This window comes from Vipera berus, assembly GCF_964194415.1.
Source record: "Vipera berus genome assembly, chromosome: Z".
NCBI lineage: Eukaryota > Metazoa > Chordata > Lepidosauria > Squamata > Viperidae > Vipera > Vipera berus.
The window spans coordinates 70,827,246-70,849,234 of record NC_138205.1 but is presented as its reverse complement, the minus strand read 5'-3'; the positions used below and the strand labels follow the sequence as shown (position 1 = coordinate 70,849,234).

Sequence of the window (21,989 nt, the reverse complement as noted above, 5' to 3'; positions counted from 1 at the left end):
GCTCTGAGCTGCTTGTGGAAGCGCCAATCAGCTGGAGCCCTGCCGGCTCCTGGGGCTTCTGCCGAGCCCAGACCGTCCTGCAGCTGCAGCTGCCTCTCCCTCTCCCTCAGGCTTGGCTCGCTTAGGCTCATTCCCCTCCCCTGCTACACTTGGCTAGCAATCATGTACCACCTGCCACGTGGCAAAGTACCACAGGTGGTACGCGTACCACCAGTTGAAAAGCCCTGGTCTAGAGAAGATATGAAGATTTTAGTTCTACCTTTCCCAAAGTTTCATTGTATTGTATTGTATTTTTTATTATTCATTTGTGTTTGTTTTGCATTGAAGTATTTATAATTTATACAAAATTATGCTAGCTGACTCTCTTTAATGATTTCCCCCATTTTAAATATATGATGTATAGCCTTGGAACTATCTTTATATGTACTAATTTAATTATGTATATTACAGTGTGTGTTTATACTTTCCTAATCAATTGGATTCTAGGTGTAATAAATAAAACAATAAAAAGAATTTAAAAATCCAATGTAAAATAATCTTTAACATAATAATAGTCACCCAACAATTATGTCATGAATTGTTTGAATAAAATAATTTTAATATATGGTGAGAACATGACAGAATAGAAATAAACATAAAATTAAAAAAGTTTTCCTTTCTAAATCAAAGGAAAATACTAGCTATCTATATTTCTGTTGGTGAAAAATTACTGATTGTGAAAGCTGTTCCTGAAAAGGTTTTTAATCTTGCTTCGGTTTTATGGACTTCCCAGGGATTCTCTATAGGAAATTAAATTTGGTAAGGTAGATCCTGATATCTACTGGCACCAGTCTATACAGGACTTTAGAAGTAATGATAATCATTTTGACCTGAACCCATAGTCTATTAATAATCACTGCAGCAATCTAACAATAGGTATAATCTTACAAGATTGTTTTCTTGTCTAGCAAGGGTGCTGTATTCTGTACAAAAATACTATGATTCCTTTTCCTAATGGCATCTTTCTCCTTCCCTCCATCCCTCTCTCCCTTTCTTCCTCCTCTCCCCCTCACACACACACACACATTTTACAAAAGTGGATTATGCATACAATTATTTCTGGCAACTATTTTTTAAAAGTGTTTATTTGTATCTTGCTTTTATTATTTTCGTAAACCACTTAAGGCAGAGAACATACATCCTCCTCCCATTTTTCTGTGCGGTGAGTTGGGCTTACAGAGAATGACTGGCCCAAAGTCACCAGCCAGCTTTCATGCCTAAAATAGGATTACAATGTAGAGTCTCCCGAATTCTACCACTTGACTAAACTGGCTCTCTTTTTTCCTCTGTGACATCATTTCCTGCAATATAATATAAATCTATAAAAAGTTATGATTTGTTCAATTACAAAGAAACATTAATTTTTATTAAAGAAATTGAATGTTCAGCACTGTGATTGTTCAAAAGAATAATTTTCCACAGAGCTTTTTAAAAGAGGTTGGCTAGACAGTGATAAAGATTTTTCCCCCCTTTTCTTCAGTATACTGTAGATTACTGTTCTACAATTATCTATAAACTGAAAGAGGATGTCAGAGAACTGTATCCAGAGAAAAACCTGCAGAAATGAGTGGAAGGAAGATGACTGTGTTCTGTCATCTGTTTGGTCACCCATTCCTGTCTTCCCAATAGTCCCCTAAGAAGTGGGTATTCAGCAAATGAACTAAGTTGTAGCAAAAAAGTTTTTCCCCAAGCTGAAAGAATAATAGGAAAATAGACGTAATAAACCAGTTACAACTTTAAAAATAATTTAGTAAACATAGCAAGAATCTCTATATATGTGTGCAATAAGTCAGACTGTAAAACACAAGCTGTCATTGGAGCATATGTTAACCAAACTCAATGGGATTGTTTCATTTCCCACCTTTGCCTTTTCTTGGCAGCAGTTTGTCTCGATGGCACTACATTTCATCTCTCTCACTGTTCAAGATATATTTCAGTTCAAAAATGAGACAAAAAACCTTCAACCTTTGTGATTATCCAGATGTGATCCAAGTCTAGCTGTGAAATTAGCATGCAGAATAAGCAGTAGTAGTATTGTACTTTTAATACAGTGGCTGAATTGCACCTCTAGTGTCTTGTGTTTGCATTAGTTGTTTTTGCAAAATTTAATTCCACTAGAAGTGCTGTAGTTAGGAGAATCTGCTAATTGTAGACCCTGAAATATTGGGTTATCTTTCTGTTCTTGGAATTGCCTGTTTTACATTGTTAGAAGCAGTGAAGTCTCAGATTGTACTTCTCTGTGGGAAAACAGCCAAGGTTTTATATAATATCACTTTTTAAAAAAATACTTTGATTCTGTCTTAAATTTTTAATTTTTGAAACTCTGTATTTATTATTATGTAAACACCCATGATAAGATATACTACAACACAAGAAATACTACAGGAAATGCTGTTGGAAGATCTTTAAAAATACAGTGTAATAATTCTTTGAACTTCTGGTTCCAAGGAAACCATTCATAGCTTCACAACTTATTATAGAATTTTGTTGTCCCTGACATATATTTGAATTCACCACATGTTCCTTATCTATTTTAAACATTTCCTTCATAATATAAGTTAGATATTATTTGTTTTCAGACTACTTCTACATTTTATATATGTTCATACTCAAGATAGGAATATTGAGGTCTAGACTCGAAAACAATTTGCAGTGAATTTCCCTCTCAAAGAAAACAGAGGATTTATTAGTTGTTATGGCTAATTTTCAGATACAAAAGTCTGTCCTTTGGAAATAAAGATGGGGCTGGAATAGATGGTAAAGATCTTAATGATTAATACTATTTAATTATGTCTGAAAGATCGACTGTTGGGAATCTCCAAACAAATAATGTACTATGTGATCATTTTGAAGTGATAATAGTAGGAAGAAATTGAACATCTAATTTTGTGAAAATGCCATAATTGCATTCTATATGCCAAGCAAATAAAACATAAATACATTTCCTACATAATATATATTGAGTGAGGGGGATGTTTTATTCCATCCTAATGGACTCTAATGGCAGAAAGTGAAGAAGAACTAAAGAGCCTCTTGTTGCGGGTGAAGAAGGAGAGTGCAAAACTTGGGTTGAAACTAAACATTAAGAAAACCAAGATCATGGCATCTGGCCCTCTCAATTCCTGGCAAATAGATGGGGAAGAAATGGAGGTAGTGACAGATTTTATTTTCCTGGGCTCCAAGATCACTGCAGATGGGGACTGTAGCCAAGAAATTAAAAGACGCTTGCTCCTTGGGAGGAAAGCCATGGCAAATCTAGACAGCACACTAAAAAGCAGAGACATCACCCTGTCAACAAAAGTGCGTATAGTCAAGGCTATGGTCTTCCCAGTTGCAATGTATGGCAGTGAAAACTGGACCATAAGAAAGGCTGAGCGCCAAAGAATTGAAGCCTTTGAACTATGGTGCTGGAGAAGACTCCTGCGAGTTCCTTGGACTGCAAGGCGATCAAACCGGTCAGTCCTAGAGGAGATCAACCCTGACTGCCAGATCCTGAAGCTAAAACTCAAATACTTTGGCCACCTAATGAGAAGGAAGGACTCACTGGAGAAGAGCCTAATGCTGGGAAAGATTGAGGGCAATAGAAGAAGGGGACGACAGAGAATGAGGTGGCTGGATGGAGTCACTGAAGCAGTAGGCGTGAGCCTAGATGGACTCCAGAAGATGGTAGAGGACAGGAAGGCCTGGAGGAACATTGTCCATAGGGTGGCGATGGGTCGGACACGACTTCGCAACTAACAACAACAACAACAATGGACTTAAGGCATAATTTCCACTCCCAAACAGGGCAGTTATTAAGTAAGTTACACTCAATTTTTACCATCTTTTTTGCCAGTTAAACAGATCACTGCAGTTAAGTTAATCACACAGTTGCTAAGCAAATTCAGTTTCCCTCATTGAATTTGCTTCCTGGAAGCTGGCTAGGAAGTAAGTCATAAAGGATGCTTAAATGACCCAGATGTTGCAACTATCATAAATACATGCTTGTTGTCAAGTGCCCAAATTTTTAATCATGTGACAATGTGGATGCTATGACAGTATGAAGAATGGTTATAAGTCACTTTTTTTTAGTGCTGTTGTAACTTCGAATGGTTGCTAAATGGAATATTTGTAAGTCGAGGGCTATCTGTATTTTGACTTAAATTATCTAAAGCAAAAATTGCTTGAATAGATTTTTATTCCTGAAGTTGGCGTCTATTAATCTCTATGCTGCCCTTATTTTCAAAATTCTTTATTTCCAGCAGTGAGTTTAGCATAATACACAAAAGACACATTTAACAGTGCTGTTGAACAGTAATAATGTTGAAGTAAGCAATGGTTTCCCTATATAAAATGGTTCATATTTAGAGTAGAGTGGCATTTCAATGAAAGAGAAGCAAAAGCACCTTACAGCAGTTTTTTCTTTCAGCTGGTTTGTGGTGCAGATACTATCTGAAACCCTGCTCAGAGAATAGAACTATATTGGCTCTAGAGTAACTTGGACACAGTGGGATAGGCTAATCATGACATCTTGCATCTTTTTGAGATAAATGGATACTAATTTCAACAAATTTCATTGGTTTAAACCAATAAATGTGAGGAATTATTGTATTAAATGGGTCTTCTGTATCTTAATCATAAACAGTATTTTCAAATGAAAACTACACAAAAAAGGACCACATGGCTTATAAGAGGAAATATTGTATTAAGTTAAAATACTTCAGTGTAATTGGTAGCAATTTATTGAATCCATCGGTACGTTTCCCTTATACAACGAAGTTTCTATAACTTAGAGGGTCATGTATGTGGATGACAGGCTGTTTCTATGTGTGTATACATGGGATGTGATTGAAGCTATTATTTGTATTTCTAAATATTATCAGTGCTATCCCAATAAAGTTGCTGCTTTATTAACAAATATCTGCTTTTGGCAGGGGTCTGATCTCCAAGCTTGCTGTTTAGCTCCCTGATGTTTCATTATCAAACTACGTAACATCTTCAGCAGGGTTTTTTGAGTGAAGTTTCTTGTTCATTTACATAGGTCCAGAATGGTTGATTGGTCTTGTGACTGGTTGAATTTTAAGACTGATTGAATCATAAGACTGATTCTGGTCTTGTAACTTTGTGACTTCTGACTTGTTGCTGTCATCGGTTGGTGGTTTGGATGGTCTACTTCCTTATTGGTTCATATGCTGGTTTTATGTCAATGTGTTTGTTGATGGACCCATTGGTAGAATGTCATGTTTCATTAAACTTCCATGCCTGATGAGTTTTGACATGGCCAACTACTTTGGCTTTGTCTCAGTCAAACTGGTGTTGATTGTTGTCAGTGTAACTGGTAATCAGGGACTTTGGGTCATGCCATTTGATACCCAGCTGGTGTTTAAAACCAAAATCCATGATGAATTTATCACAGTTTAGAATTTAGTCATTTAAATCTATTCTTGTCCCAAAATCACCAAAGCGGAAAAACCCTTAAATGCTTAATGACACCAATATTGGTAGCATAAATTCTAAACATAAACTGAATTCTGCTGTTTTATCTGCCCAATATTTATGAAATAATTGTCATAAGTAAACATTGTATATTAACTTTAGTGAGATTATGGAGTTTGTCCATAAAGAATATTAGCCATACATGTTTTTGTATTTCTCATTCTGGAAACGAATTTCACAGCTTACTATCTATTTTATTAAGCAGTTATTTGTATTTTTGTTTTAAACCTCTCAAAATACCCATTTAATTACTAGTGATAGTGCAATAAGACCAATCAATATTGAAAATGTGATTCTGAAATTATATTGTATGACAGTTTTTCACCCTATATATCTTAAGTTCAAAGAGTTTTTGAATTTAAGGATCTCATTCAAAATGTGACTGAAGAGTCAAATGGGAAAGAGAGAGACAGGTCCCATTCTCATTTGTTTGTCAATGAATAATCACTGGATCACAACAAGAGTAAAAAAAGAAAATCCCATTGAATCAGTAACTCTTGCATCACACAGATGAAATAATGATATATTAATCAGCATATGCTACCATATGAACAAAACCACTTAAATTTATTATATTTAACTATTAAGTGGTGTGAAAACTTTACTAATTGTAATGGACAAATTCTTAGACAAGTTATCACAAAGCCTCATCAAGTGATGCATATGCATACATGGACCTTCTTTTAGTGACTCTAAATTTCAGTATATTTATATATCTGCACAGTTTGTAGCACTGATGAAAATCTCTTAACCTGAAGTAGCATAATTTTATTGACATATAAAATAATAAAGTTGTTTAAACTTTTTTTGTTCGTAGGAGCTAAACCAAAAAAGTTATTTAAATATTTGAGATATGTTTGGAGAAATTGTTTATAATGATTTCAGAAAAGAGTAAACCAGGACATAACATTTCATTTACACTTTATATGAAAGTGCATGTAAGTAACTGATGGTTAGGAAAGTGGAAAAAATATTAATGCAATGTGTGTTGATTATTATTTGATCTGCCTTTCTGTTTACTAGGCTTTCAGAACAAAAGATGGATATATTGTGGTAGGAGCAGGAAATAATCAACAGTTTGCTACTGTTTGCAAGGTATGGTATTCAGAAAACAAAACAACTTTAAGTAAGCTGTTTCTCTGACTTACTAGCAAGTAGTAAGTAACTACTAGGAGCTCTGGTGGTACAGTGGTTACAATGCAGTATTGCAAGCAAACTCTGCCCCAATCCTAAAGTTCAATCCTGACGGGGCTCAAGGTTAACTCAGCCTTCAATCCTTCCAAGATCCGTAAAATGAGGATCCAGAATCTTGGGGGCAATATGCTGAATGTTACCATTGGAAATTTGTTGTGAAACTTTGCAATTGCTAGCCTGGACTTTGCATATCTCTTTTACCTTGGTATGCACAACAAAACATTATCTGGCTGATGTTTGATCTCTGGTTGCCTAGCCACAAGGGAGATAGCTAAAGTGACAATAAGCCATATGTAGTTTTTAAAAGATTACTGTAGGATGAAAAAAATATTTTCACATGGAAATCTAGTGGTGATTGTAACTGTATCATTTAGGATTAGAAGTTTACCCAGAAACCTACCTAAATCCCAAAATTTGGGGGAGAAAATGGCCAATTTCAGGTTAATAGGTTTATTCTATCAGACTAAGTGAAACTCTTAGTTCATTACTTTTAACCTAATTTGTAATTTTGTTATAAATTATGAAAGAAGAAAGTAGATTATTTAGCAATTGACCTAAATGTATAAATGACAGATTGGCTACAGATACAAATACCATTTTTCATTTCTTCAGAAACATAGTCTTTTGTTCTGTGAAATACTTCCACAGTAGGCCAAAGAAGTTGGTATTGCTTAAACCATTAGCAGAATAAAAACATAGTAAATCAAAAATTATCAGCATAGTGGCAAATATAATTAATATTGTTATCTACAGATTTCTAGAATTATTTTCTTTGACATGTATAAATGGTTTTGTAAATGCAGAGTGAAATTTCATGGTAGAAATATTTGAAATAACTAAATGAATGAAATATAGATGTGGTGTTAAAATAACCATACATATAAATATATTTTTAAAAATGTATTATTTATTAAAATAAGTTATGTTCAATAAATGATAAATTTACATTAAAGACCAAATCTTAGAACTTCCTCTGGCATTATGTTCCTGAATGTATTTTGTCTCATTTGATTAAGATTCTCAATTTGCCTGAAATCATTCATGACCCCAAATACAAAAATAACCAGCAGCGAGTGGTAAATAGGAAAGAACTTATTGGAATATTGTCAGCCAGGTATGTCCTCAACATTTAATATGTCTATTTGCAGATTTATTTCTTAGGTTTATCATTCTGGACATTCTGTATATGTATATCATGTGTAAATGGTTAATATCATGTAAACAATATTTAAGCTTTTTTGATATGGCTAGTATTAATGGCAGGGCAATGTGTGCTAATAAAACTGTCACATATCAAAGATTTCTTCCAAGCAATGCCACTGAATTAATCTTCTCTTGAACAAGTTTGCATATAAGACATAATAAAAGAAAATTATTAAAAATAGTAAAAGGAAAAAAGGAAAGAAAACCAACAAGAAAGAAAAAACAAATATTGGAGTGTGTATCCATGCGTGCATGCACGCCAACACATACAGATAATATAGTCTAAAGGAAATGTATGAATTACATATTTATTAAAAAGTGGATAACTGGAGATATTAGGTGAGTAAATGCTTGGTTAAAATGGCTAAGAATTAAAAATATAAATAAAACAGCTTAATTATAAACTTCAGTTTGGTACTACTTTAATTTTTAGCCAGTGCTTTCATCTAGTTAAAATACATTAATCTAAAGGAAAAAGAACTCTCTGCTATGACCTGTCTGTCTTGGGTGGCCCTGCACGGCATAGTTCATAGCTTCATTGAACTACGGAAGCCCCTTCGCCACGAAAAAGGCAGTAATACATGAAGCAGAAAGTTCTGACAAGTTTGCATATAAGACATAATAAAAGAAAATTATTAAAAATAGTAAAAGGAAAAAAGGAAAGAAAACCAACAAGAAAGAAAAAACAAATATTGGAGTGTGTATCCATGCGTGCATGCACGCCAACACATACAGATAATATAGTCTAAAGGAAATGTATGAATTACATATTTATTAAAAAGTGGATAACTGGAGATATTAGGTGAGTAAATGCTTGGTTAAAATGGCTAAGAATTAAAAATATAAATAAAACAGCTTAATTATAAACTTCAGTTTGGTACTACTTTAATTTTTAGCCAGTGCTTTCATCTAGTTAAAATACATTAATCTAAAGGAAAAAGAACTCTCTGCTATGACCTGTCTGTCTTGGGTGGCCCTGCACGGCATAGTTCATAGCTTCATTGAACTACGGAAGCCCCTTCGCCACGAAAAAGGCAGTAATACATGAAGCAGAAAGTTCTGACAAAACATGATCCACTGGAGAAGGAAATGGCAACCCACTCCAGTATCTTTGCCATGAAAACCCAAAGGGCAGTACCAAAAGGAAAAAAGATATGACGCTGGAAGATGAGCCCCTCAGGTCGGAAGGCATGCAATATGCTACTGGGGAAGAGCAGAGGGCTAGTACTAGTAGCGCCAGAAAGAATGAAGCGACTGGGCCAAAGCCAAAAGCACGCTCAGCTGTGGATGCATCTGGTGGTGAAAGGAAAGTGATGCTTTAAAGACTTTTTCTCCATAGGAACCTGGAATGTAAGATCCATGAATCAAGGCAAGCTGGACGTGGTCAAATAAGAGATGACAAGACTGAACATCGACATCTTAGGAATAAGTGAACTAAAATTGACAGGAATGGGTGAATTTAATTCAGATGCCCATCAGATATACTACTGCAGGCAAGAATCCCTCAGAAGAAATGGAGTAGCCTTCATAGTCAACAAAAGAGTAGGAAAAGCAATACTGGGATACAATCCCCCAAATGACAGAATGATCTCAGTTTGAATCCAAAGCAAACCATTCAATATCACAGTAGTCCAAGTCTGTGCCCCAACCACTGGTGCTGAAGAGGATGAAATTGACCAGTTTTATTAAGCCCTACAGCAGCTTGTAGAACTAACACCAAAAAATGATGTCCTTATCATGGGGGATTGGAATGCTAAAGTAGGAAGCCAAAAGATCACCGGAATAACAGGCAAGTTCAGCCTTGGAGTACAAAATGAAGCAGGGCACAGGCTGATAGAATTTTGTCAAGAGAATACGATGGTGATAGCAAACACTCTTTTCCAACAACCCAAGAGACGGCTCTACACATGGACATCACCAGACGGTCAACACAGAAATCAGATTGACTATGTGCTCTGCAGCAAAAGATGGAGAAGCTCTATACAGTCAGTAAAAACAAGACCAGGAGCTGACTGTGGCTCAGACCATGAGCTTCTCGTTGCAAAATTTAGGCTTAAACTGAAGAAAGTAGGGAAAAGCACTAGGCCACTCAGGTATGAACTAAATCATATCCCTAACGAATATACAGTAGACAAATAGATTTAAGGAATTAGATCTGATAGACAGAGTGCCTGAACAACTATGGATGGAGGTTTGCAACATTGTACAAGAATTAGCAACTAAAACCATCCCAAAGAAAAAGAAATGCAAGAAAGCAGAATGGCTGTCTGAGGAAGCTTTGCAAATAGCTGAGGACAGGAGGGAAGCGAAAGGCAAGGGAGAAAAAGAAAGATACACCCAATTGAATGCAGAATTCCAGAGACTAGCTAGAAGAGATAAGAATGCCTTCTTAAATGAACAGTGCTAAGAAATAGAAGAAAACAATAGAATAGGGAGGACCAGAGATCTCTTTAAGAAAATTGGAGAGATGAAGGGAACGTTTCATGCAAAGAAACAGAAGAAAACAACAGAATAGGGAGAACCAGAGATCTCTTCAACTGCCAACGGAACTCCGGACTGCCCTCGACCTTCGTTCATTTTGCCGGGACCTAAAAACCTGGCTCTTTGAGCTATCTGGTCTGGACTGAAGGGTTTAATGTTTTTAAATTGTGATTTTAATTTTTGTGGCTAGACTTAATTTAATTTAATTTTAATTTTATATTGTATTGTTTTTACATTTTGCCTTGTAAACCGCCCTGAGTCCTTTGGGAGTAGGGCGGTATATAAACCAACCAACCAACCAACCAACCAACCAAACAAACAAACAAACAAACAAACAAATAAATAATAAAATTGGAGACATGAAAGGAACATTTCATGCATGATAAAGGACCAAAATGGCGGGGACCTAACAGGCAGAAGAGATTAAGAAGAGGTGGCAAAATTACACAGAAGAACTATACAAGAATGAGCTTAATGTCCCTGATAACCATGATGAGGTGCTCACTGACCTTGAGCCAGACATCCTAGAATGTGAAGTGATGTGGGCTTTAGGAAAGCTGAGCAACAACAAAGCTAGTGGAGGTGACAGTATTCCAGCTGAGCTATTCAAAATCTTAAAAGACGATGCAGTAAAAGTGCTACACTCAATTTGTCAGTAAATGTGGAAAACTCAACAGTGGCCACAGGATTGGAAAAGATTAGTTTACATTCCAATTCCAAAGAAAGGCAGTTCCAAAGGATGATCAAACTATCGCACCGTTGCACTCATTTCACACGCTAGTAAAGTTATACTTAAAATCCTACAAGCTAGAGTCCAGCCTCCTGTTACTAGTGAAGAAGGAGAGTGCAAAAGTTGGGTTGAAGTTAAACATTAAGAAAACCAAGATCATGGCATCCGACCCTCTCAATTCCTGGCAAATAGATGGGAAGAAATGGAGGTAGTGACAGATTTTATTTTTCTGGGCTCCAAGATCACCAAAGACGGGGACTGCAGCCAAGAAATTAAAAGACGCTTGCTCCTGGGGAGGAAAGCAATGGCAAAGCTAAACAGCACACTAAAAAGCAGAGACATCACCCTGCCAACAAAAGTGCATATAGTCAAGGCTATGGTCTTCCCAGTTGCAATGTATGGCTGTGAAAGTTGGAACATAAGAAAGGCTGAGCGCCAAAGAATTGAAGCCTTTGAACTATGGTGCTGGAGAATACTCCTGCGAGTCCCTTGGACTGCAAGGCGATCAAACCGGTCAGTCCTAGAGGAGATCAATCCTGACTGCTCTTTAGAAGGCCAGATGCTGAAGTTGAAACTCAAATACTTTGGCCACCTAATGAGAAGGAAGGTCTCACTGGAGAAGAGCCTAATGCTGGGAAAGATTGAAGGCAATAGAAGAAGGGGACGACAGAGAATGAGGTGGCTGCATGGAGTCACTGAAGCAGTAGGCGTGAGCCTAAATGGACTCCAGAAGATGGTAGAGGACAGGAAGGCCTGGAGGAACATTGTCCATGGGGCCGCGATGGGTCGGACACGACTTCGCAACTAACAACAACAACAACAAAGGAAAAAGTAATTCAGCCTTGAATTTTTTCACAATCATACATCTGACCGATAACTTAAAAAATATCTATTAATTTCTGATTTCTTCAATTTGTGAAGTATGAGTAGTAACCATTAATTGAATATTCCAAATGTGCTCTTTTCCAAACAGCTTCTGGATTTCCTTGATTTTTTCTTGAAAACATTTTGCTTCATTCAAGAAGCTTCTTCAGTTCAATTTGCCAATTAATTTTTACAAGACCATATGATTTTCTGATCTAAGCCAGCAGTGATAAAACCAAAAGTGCTAAGTGAAACATTTGTTAAGTGAATTTTGCCCCATTTTATGACCTTGCCATATTTGTTAGGTGAATCACTGCAGTTGTTAATTTAGTAACAAGGTTGTTAAGTAAATCTGGCTTTCACATAAGGGCGCAAAATGTGATCACATGACCCGGGAACACTGTAACCATCATAAATATTAGTCAGTTACCAAGCATCTGAATTTTGATCACATGATCATCAGGATGCTGCAGCAGTGATAAGTGAAAAATGACCGTGAAAAACAATCATGTCACCTTTTTCAGTGTTGTAAGTTTGAACGATCAATAAATGAACTGCTGTAAGTGGAGGACTACCTGTATATATATCTGTGTATTTTGAACTGTTTTTCAGTTATTCCATGGAAGTCCAGGATTTTATATTCATTTGAAAGCTATTAGTCATCCCATTTAGAAATTAGTAAAGTTTGAACATCTCAAGCTTCATTCAGTGTAATTGCAAAAAGCAACAATTCTGGCTTTTCATGAGGTGCAAACTGGGTTTTCTGATTGTAAAATATTAATCTTACAGACATACTCTAAAATAGATTCCTTTAAATTCAGTAACATTAACATGTAGGATTGCAGTCATAATATTCTTTCATGTTTGTGTTTGTTCAGAACAGTGCATGAATTGCTGCTACCAGTAACTCTATCTCCCAAGGATAAAGTCACAAAACAAAAACAGGATATCTCTATCTAACAATGTGAATATGATAATAAAGTATAATTATATAAGTGGTCCTGAGAAGGCAATTCAATAAAAGAGTGGAATTTTGGTTCAAGCAGGATAAGGCTAATGTATCTGATTTGCAACCGGATGACCTTGGGACAGATATTACAGTCATACAACATATAAACACGTAATCAATATTGTCATCTGACCAACAATTGTGGTTCTTAATTGGGACATGTGTTTCAGATGTAGCAGAGGAAAACACTTTGTGAGGCTTTGAATTGGAGCATTGTATTTAAAAATAGAACCGTTTTTCATGTATGTGGCTCTTAACCACATCACATCTATCTCTTCTTGTTGTTGTTGTGAAAAACTAAAAACATGAAATAAAAATGTGAAGCTCATTACTATAATTAAGATTGGGAGGAAATATACCGACTTCTATTTGAAACTTCTGATAATTTTGGTTTGTATCACTGCTGGCTTGCATCAGAAAATCAGATAGGATTGGAAGTCAGTCTAACCATGATTTTTGCCTCCAGGCTTGGTTTTCTCCATTTCTGAGGAACATGTGCAGAACATTTTTATTGCATTATTGACTGCTGCTAATAGCTATTTTTTTAAAATGCATTTTACTCTTTTTCCCCTCCTGTTTATTTTTAGATTCTTGGAAGAGGAAACCTCTAAATGGCTAGACCATTTTGAAGGCAGTGGAGTTCCATACGGTCCAATCAACAGTATGAAGCAGGTGTTCTCAGACCCTCAGGTCAGTTATCTTGGAAACAATTTTAAATGCTGTATGTTTTTTAAAGTATTCAATTACTATCACTGGTACTATTCATTAAGTAAAGTTTCATATATATTGCATCTTTTCTCTGAGAATTAAAAGCAGCTTACTTTTATTCCCTCATGAAGATAAATTAGGCTGAGAGCAAATGAACTACTCTAAAATTGCCAAATAATCTTTGTAGCTGACTTCCCCAGGTTAAATCTAGCACCACCTTTACAATAACCTTTTATAAGCATTGTGAAAGTCACTTTAAAAAATGCAGATTCATGTATTTTGTATCACAGGATAGTTTATAGAGTCCTAAAACACATTCTAATGACTTGACATTCAGATCTTTGCATTATAAACATTAGGCTGTTGGGTCTTGTTCAAGTGTGGACTTGCCATTTTAAATCCAATAATGTAATTCATCGTCATTGTTGTCAGCTATTCAGTTGTGTCCAACCCTGGGCCACTCAATGGACCAGCATTTTCCATGCCCCTCTGTCCCACACCACCTCCTTCAGACCCAATCCAACCCAAAGTGTTCAAATTTGCTGCTTGTCAGCTGCTATGCTAATAATGGTAAACATGTAAAACGTAATTATTTTCACAGTTAACTCTTATTTGAAAAGCCCACATTTAAATATATTAATGTATTTATAATGGACAAACCAGAAGTACAGGCAGGATTTGGAAGAGGCAGAAGAACTAGAGATCAAATTGCCAACATACGCTGGATCATGGAGAAAGCTAGGGAGTTCCAGAAAAACATCTACTTCTGCTTCATTGACTATGCTAAAGCATTTGATTGTGTGAATCACAACAAACAGTGGCAAGTTCTTAAAGAGATGGGAGTACCAGACCATCTTTTTTGTCTTTTGAGAAACCTATATGCGGGTCAAGAAGCAACAGTGAGAACTGGACACAGAACCACTGATTGGTTCAAAATTGGGAAAGGAGTCTGGCAAGGCTGTATACTGTCACCCTGCCTGTTTAACTTATATGCAGAGCACATCATGAGAAAGGCATGGCTAGATGAACCAAAAGTTGGAATTAAGATTGCCGGGAGAAATATTAATAACCTAAGAAATGCAGATGATACCACTCTAATGGCAGAAAGTGAAGAGGAACTAAAGAGCCTCTAAAGAGTCTGGCAAGGCTGTATACTGTCACCCTGCCTGTTTAACTTATATGCAGAGCACATCATGAGAAAGGCATGGCTAGATGAACCAAAAGTTGGAATTAAGATTGCCGGGAGAAATATTAATAACCTAAGAAATGCAGATGATACCACTCTAATGGCAGAAAGTGAAGAGGAACTAAAGAGCCTCTTGATGCGGGTGAAGAAGGATTGTGCAAACGTGGGCTTGAAACGCAACATTAAGAAAACAAAGATCATGGCATCCGGCCCTCTCAATTCCTGGCAAATAGATGGAGAAGAAATGGAGGTAGTGACAGATTTTATTTTCCTGGGCTCCAAGATCACCACAGACGGGGAATGCAGCCAAGAAATTAAAAGATGCTTGCTTCTGGGGAGGAATACTATGGCAAATCTAGACAGAACACTAAAAAGCAGAGACATCACCCTGCCAACAAACGTACATATAATCAAGGCTATGGGTTTCCCAGTTGCAATGTATGGCTGTGAAAGTTGGACTATAAGAAAGGCTGAGCGCCAAAGAATTGAAGCCTTTGAACTATGGTGCTGGAGAAGAATCCTGTGAGTCCCTTGGACTGCAAGGCGATCAAACTGGTCAATTCTAGAGGAGATCAACCCTGACTGCTCTTTAGAAGGTTAGATCCTAAAGTTGAAACTCATTTTGGTCACCTAATGAGAAGAAAGGACTCACTGGAGAAGAGCCTAATGCTGGGAAAGATTGAGGGCAAGAGAAGAAGGGGACGACAGAGAATGAGGTTGGTGGATGGAGTCACTGAAGCAGTAGGCGTGAGCTTACATGGACTCCAGAAGATGGTAGAGGACAGGAAGGCCTGGAGGAACGTTGTCCATGGGGTCACGATGGGTCGGACATGACTTTGCAACTAACAACAACTACAATTAATGGAGAAAAGGAAGATTTTATCCACGGATGTATCACAAATAGGAGTAACAAAACAGATTCTTTGTAATACTTTCATTTTACCTAAAATTGTATTAATAACTGTACTTTCATACTTTAAAAATTCAGCCTTATTGTCTAGAGGAGTCTCATTTGATGCTGATACTAATTTTTAAATTATGACAAAATGCTGCATCTTTAGAGATTATTCCATCCCTCATTGTTAACATGGTTACATTAGCAAGGCAGTGATTCAGTTTTTTCTCTTTTATATCTTATATGAGAAGTAACTATTACTACTAAGAACATCCCAGAAATCCTGTTAGATATGTTGTTCTAAAACCAGAAATTTTGTTAACCATATTGTTCTCAGATTACTCAGATCTTAACAGCACATTGCTTCTTAATGTGAATATTTTATGACAACTTACCAGCTACAGTAAACAGTGAGAACTAAAGCAAAAAATAGTACATTTAAAACTAAATAAAAACGCCTTTTTCTATATTCAGAAAACAACAAAAATACATAATGGAAAAAAGCTAATCAGAAATGGAATTGTTTTGGAATAATAATAATAATAATAATTATTATTATTATTATTATTATTATTATTATTATTATTATTATTATTATTATTAATTCATTATTATTATTATTATTATTATTATTATTATTATTATTATTATTATTATTATTATTATTATTATTCAATAAGAATCCCACAGCCAATAAAAATAAGATAGTAATCATTAAAGAGAAAAAAGATGATTAGCTATCATATTTTAGAACCTGCCCTACAAGATAGGTGGCAGTAATTAAAAATTACAGTGTTTGTAATTTCAAAGACAAGAATAACATGACATTTTTCTTTTATTGGCTGTAGGTATATTATTACCTTATATGGCCAAGTATTACCTTGTTGCAACACTTTCCAAATAATCATTAAGAAGGTGAACTGCTGTTATAAAAATGCTGACTTATCATTTTATCCAATTTTGAAGACCCTGGCTATCTGTACTGAATTTGCAGCAGTTGTTTTCCTGTGTGTAACTTGCTTGTCTGGAGATAATGTTGAAGGGCTTTTATTGGTTACAATTTATTTCTATAGAAATAGAATATTATTGGTAGATACTGTATTGCCGTTTATGGGAAGAGGCAGGGCAGGGAGAATACTGCCTTCATCAGTAAGAAAGCCAATTTTTTACACATTATAATTTTCCAGATATTTAAGCCTCAGAATATTGAATACTGATATGCAGATGATTTTACAAGTGTTTATATCTACAGTTATGCTAAGCAGTGATTAATTATGAATGCAACAGGCTGAAAAAGTAAATATTGGTAACTTTGTGAAAGGTGAAATTCAAAAATTAAACAGAGTAAAGATAGCTTCTTTCAGAATTTCTTCAGTTGTAAACGATAGATACTTTCTATACTGACTTTATTTAATTATTATTCATTCAACTTCTAAATTTGTGTTAAAAGCTCTGAATGCCTTCAATCTGTACTCCCACCTCCATTCCACCACTTGATGCTCTTCATCATCAGGCCTTTTACCTGTCCTAACATTTACCATGGTTCGTCACACGGTTAAGGCTGTGGTGGGATTCAAATATGTGAACAACTGGTTCTCTGTGTGGATGCTGCTTCCGGAAGTCCTTTCTTGGCCTGGGCAACAAAAAATTAGCTACTGGTTCTGCTGAACTGGTGCGAACTGGCTGAATCCCACCATTGGGTTAAGGCTGCATCTGAGAAAAGAAAACATTTGCCTACCAGATTGTCCAAATAAAATAGTCACATTGGTATGCGTTATAATTTGAAATAAAATTGTCTCTTTATATTAGATAACACAAACATATGCACTTATTTCTTCTCAGTGGGAAAACTGTCCTATGGCACTTTATAGCATGAAATACAATAAAATTAAATTAAAAATCCACAAATCAGTACAGTTAACAGTTTAAGTAGCTAGGGAATCCAGGTTATTAACAGTGGAGGCCTTCTGATATGTGACAGTTTTAGAAGCTGGAAAAACAGGAACAAATTTTTCTACCATGTCAGAGAGTGGTAATACTGTATTGGTTACTACCTGGTGTAAATAGCCATCTACTATAACCACATCAGACAGCAGGGGAGAGACAAATGCTTTAGTCACAGTATTTACACAAATAGGTATTCTGTGAGTTGCGTTTAGATTAAATTACCTATGTTTTAGTTAAAAAGAAGTAAAATTTAGTACAGTGTACTTTTTTGCCTTTTTAAAAATTGACATAGAAATTTCTATACATTGCTTTAAAAACTGAGTGACTTTCACATGAGTGTAGGGATTCAAAATGAACTTACCACATTTTAATGGCAAATTTGACTAAGTAGAAAGTAATAACATTTACATATTTAAAGTATTTGAAATGAAAAATGAATGGATCAGGAACATATGCAAAATATATTTCTTGATTAAATTGCATACAGTTAACTGATATAGTGTATCTGCATATATCTGATTTTAAGTATAAGGCATGATTTCCTAACCCATTTGATATTTCACTGATTAAAAGAGAAGTCTCCCTTGAGTTGCACTTACTTCTTAATAGTCATGTTGTAACTGGATTTTATTTTGGAAGAGATTTGGGAAATGCTTTCAAGACTAATAATAACATTTACTGGTTTTTAGTTCAGTTTAAAGTTACTAGGAATCTTCCCTGAGACTCCTGAAATGTTTGCCTCCTTGCTTCATTTCTGTCTTTTGTTTTTGAAACTAAGTTTACTATCATAAATAGGATACTTAAAAATCCAACAACGTTTTGTTTATTCTGTTTTAGATTTTTTTTTCTTTTGAAGCTTGGAGATAAGCAAAAATCTCACTGCTTTTTTTAAAAAAACCATTATTTTCTGCGGTATTATCTTGTAAATGTGACAGAGATGGACAAGAATCTAGTGAGAGAATAAAAAAGGACATAATGTTATTTATATCTTTATAACATTACTTCTTACCTGTTGAAGTTTTACAGGGAAAAAGGACTTTGTAGTAGTGAAAATGTCATCTTTAAATTGTGCTTGTATACTATATATACAAGGGATATTTAAAAACTAAAAAAATGAACCCTAATGAACCAGAGAATTGGCTCTGATTAATACTTGTACATGAAAGCAAAAAAGAACAGAAAATGAATCCAGATATCAGTTCATTGTCAGAGTTCCGACTGATGAACCCAATGAGATGATCCAATCTCTAATGCAAAACTTTACTGAGCAAATCATTTTGGCACAGCTGAAAGGAAAACCAGCTCAGGTTATTTCACGCCTAAATTGCTATATGAAAATCATCGAAACCTCCCTTCCCTCATTAATCCAGGTTACATTATCCAATTATAAATCAGAGAATTATTATGAGAGAATGTCCTTTGTTCTCAGTAAACGAATCTTGAAAGTCCTTGGTTCTAATGAATGGGCCTCTTGATATCAGCAGTTTGAATTCCATTCCCCCCACCCCCAAGTTCATAGGCAAGCTAAGAAGCAATAATGGCTGGCACAGCATAGGCATTCTTCATGGCTTGACATTCATCCTTACAGATGGAAAGCTGAATAAAAAGAAAGTAGATTTATGCTTTTCTCCTTGAAGAAGATAAATTCTCTCCTGGACTGTCATGTAATGGGTGTGGGAATGTTTAGGGCATATTTTCCATGTAGTATCCAACCTTCATCCTAAACTAACATAGTAGTTTACATACACGTACACTCGGACATACATGCATATACATGCATGCATCCATCCAAATGTTTACTTTAAGCATGAATATTCTGGCTTTTATCAGATTGTATTGGGTTATAGCATAGACATTGTTGGTGGATTGGATTTTTTCTTTCTTTTAAATGATATGTATTTCAAGATTTGCTACATAGTTTTAGTAAACTTTTTCAAACAGTTTTGGAAGTTGTACCAAACTGAAGGAAAATCGTAAAAAAAGGAATGATAGATTTGAATTTTTTAATGTGGAATTGAATATAGTCTTCAGTTGCAGAAAGAAATAATGAACATATTAAATGAGGGCAATTTAACAATTTTACATGTTTGGTTAACATATAAGGCACATATTGTGTAGAACATTTTTCAATTAAGTAAATTACAATGATGCTGGTCATTTTCATGTAGTTGTTTTTAATAAGTAGGCATTTCCAAACTTTCTTTTTTAAACATGCCTTTAATCACTCCAAGATTTATGTACAGCATTAAAAGAATTTCCAACAATCTTTAAATCAGACTTGTTCAACCTGGTGCTTTGCAGATGTGTGGGTACTATAATTTCCAGAGTCCCTGCCAGCATGCCTAGAGTTTATTGTAATCCAAACACACCTGGTATGGTATGGGGTTGGAAGTCTAGTTTAAACATTCAATTGCTGTCAGACTGAAGCAACCAGAGCCACTCATGTATAGTTAAAGTCAGTTACTGTCTACCAGCTATGTTATAAGAATCTCAACAGACTGCTTGCCTTCCTTCAGGAATGACCAGATAAGGCTTGATGGAACTTGAGGAAGGTCAAGCTTATGCTCCTTGTGGCTGCACAATGACTCCAAGCTAGGTACACACTTGATTCCTTCTTCCAGCCTGGTTTGCAGTTTTCCAACATCTCCTGATATCAGTATGGTGGTCTACCTATTCAAAGGAATCTGTGATGGAATTCAGAATTTGGAGCATAAGCAAATTGTGATGTATTTCCTTTTTATTGTGGTTTAAACAGTCCCTATTCTTTCTTTCCTCTTCTCGCAGGAAGACAACAAATAAGCAAGGCAGGATATATTAAACTTCAAAACATGTTTTCTTACATATCAGTTCATACTCAGTGAGTACTAGCATTTTGGAAGAGCCCTTGGAAAACTAATTTAGAAAGTGGCCCATGCTAGATTGACAGGATGTATTTCCTGATGCAGCTATCATAACAATATGCACTATGTACAGTATTTTTACACAGCCATTTCCAGCTGACTGTTGCAAGTGCCTTTTATTTCCCTTTATATAGTATAAAATGCAAAGACTTTCTGTGACTATGTAGTTAGGCATGCCACACAAGTAGAAGATACCAGGTATAAGACATCATCACACTACATCACTTCTGAGAAATATTGGGAGGGGAATAGCAGATCTGAACTATCACAGCTGTCCTTGTTTCCTCTATGTGCCAAACACCTGCAGACTCTAAAAGGATATCAAAACAAAACTCCACCCTGTGGCAGGCAGCCAGATTTAGTAAGACTTCTCCAAATTTACTTTGCCATAAAAATAAATTTTATTTTTTTTGTAATATAGAAATCTTTTCTTCCTCTCCCAGAAGTCCAGTTCAGTTCCTCCTCTCTTTTCTTCCAAAAAGGACAATTACACTACACTCCAGAAACAAGCACAGAGCTGAAATAGTGAAATGTTTGGTTGGGAAAAAAATCTCCTTGTTTTTAATTTAGATTATTCTTGGGATGTTATGAAGTTGGCTTTGCTAACTCTGAATCACCTGTTTCTTTGTCAGGGCACATCTGTATGGCAGCTGCCCATACAGATGGGAAACATGGGATGTAGCTGTGGAAAAAAGAATGCCGCTTCTCTCCCTCTGATTGTTCCCATCCTGTCATGGGATTTCTTTTACAACCTTTGCTGATTCCACAATTGGTTTCACTGGCTGTGTGAATAGACTGGCTCATATGCAGTACACATGCCATCCTCAGTTACAAGCACAGATGTTGTTCCCTGCAGACTAAAATAAGAATCTTTCTCACTGGTGCACCCATGTGCATTGCCCAGTACTAGGGTTTTTCCCCCCTCTCAAGATAAAAAGACTGAAATTTCTGCAGCAGCTGCTTTACATGTTGTTCAAAGTCTAAAATATAACTATGGATGTTTGCAACCAAAATGAACCTGGGAAGCAAGATTGGAAGAGATCTTTACCAATCTTGGCTATGTCAGGAGTGCAGCTGAAAGGTCACAGTATGTTTTGCATAACATGTTGAGCACTACCTTATAAAAGTAACAGGGCCAAGACCTGCTTTTGAGAATGGTTCTTCAGTTCAAAGATATGCAATGGGAGTTTTAAAGCTGTTCAGCACTTGGGATTCACATTTTTCTCTTTAAGGCCCTTTCAAAATATCAGAATTTGCAAAAAGAAAAGGGCAGATGTTTTTAGTCTATTGACATTGATGACTGCAGTTGGAATGCTGGCAAGAACAAATGGCCTTAGGGCTGCATTTTCTATAGCAAT

At 35.8% G+C, this 21,989-nt stretch overlaps 1 protein-coding gene across 2 annotated transcripts in view; it reads left to right on the top strand.

Annotated features, from left to right (window-relative positions):
• SUGCT (succinyl-CoA:glutarate-CoA transferase) overlaps positions 1–21,989 on the top strand; it is a 341,656-nt gene that overhangs the window by 137,047 nt on the left and 182,620 nt on the right. The window contains exons 10-13 of one of the 2 annotated variants that reach the window (XM_081345170.1): positions 6,538–6,609; positions 7,725–7,822; positions 13,583–13,685; positions 20,516–20,742. In XM_081345170.1, coding sequence (XP_081201296.1) covers positions 6,538–6,609; positions 7,725–7,822; positions 13,583–13,685; positions 20,516–20,530 — 288 coding nt within the window. In that variant the 3' untranslated portion in view covers positions 20,531–20,742. Of the gene's footprint in view, positions 1–6,537; positions 6,610–7,724; positions 7,823–13,582; positions 13,686–20,515; positions 20,743–21,989 lie in introns of those variants that run through there. The other variant, XM_081345169.1, reaches the window with a different exon arrangement.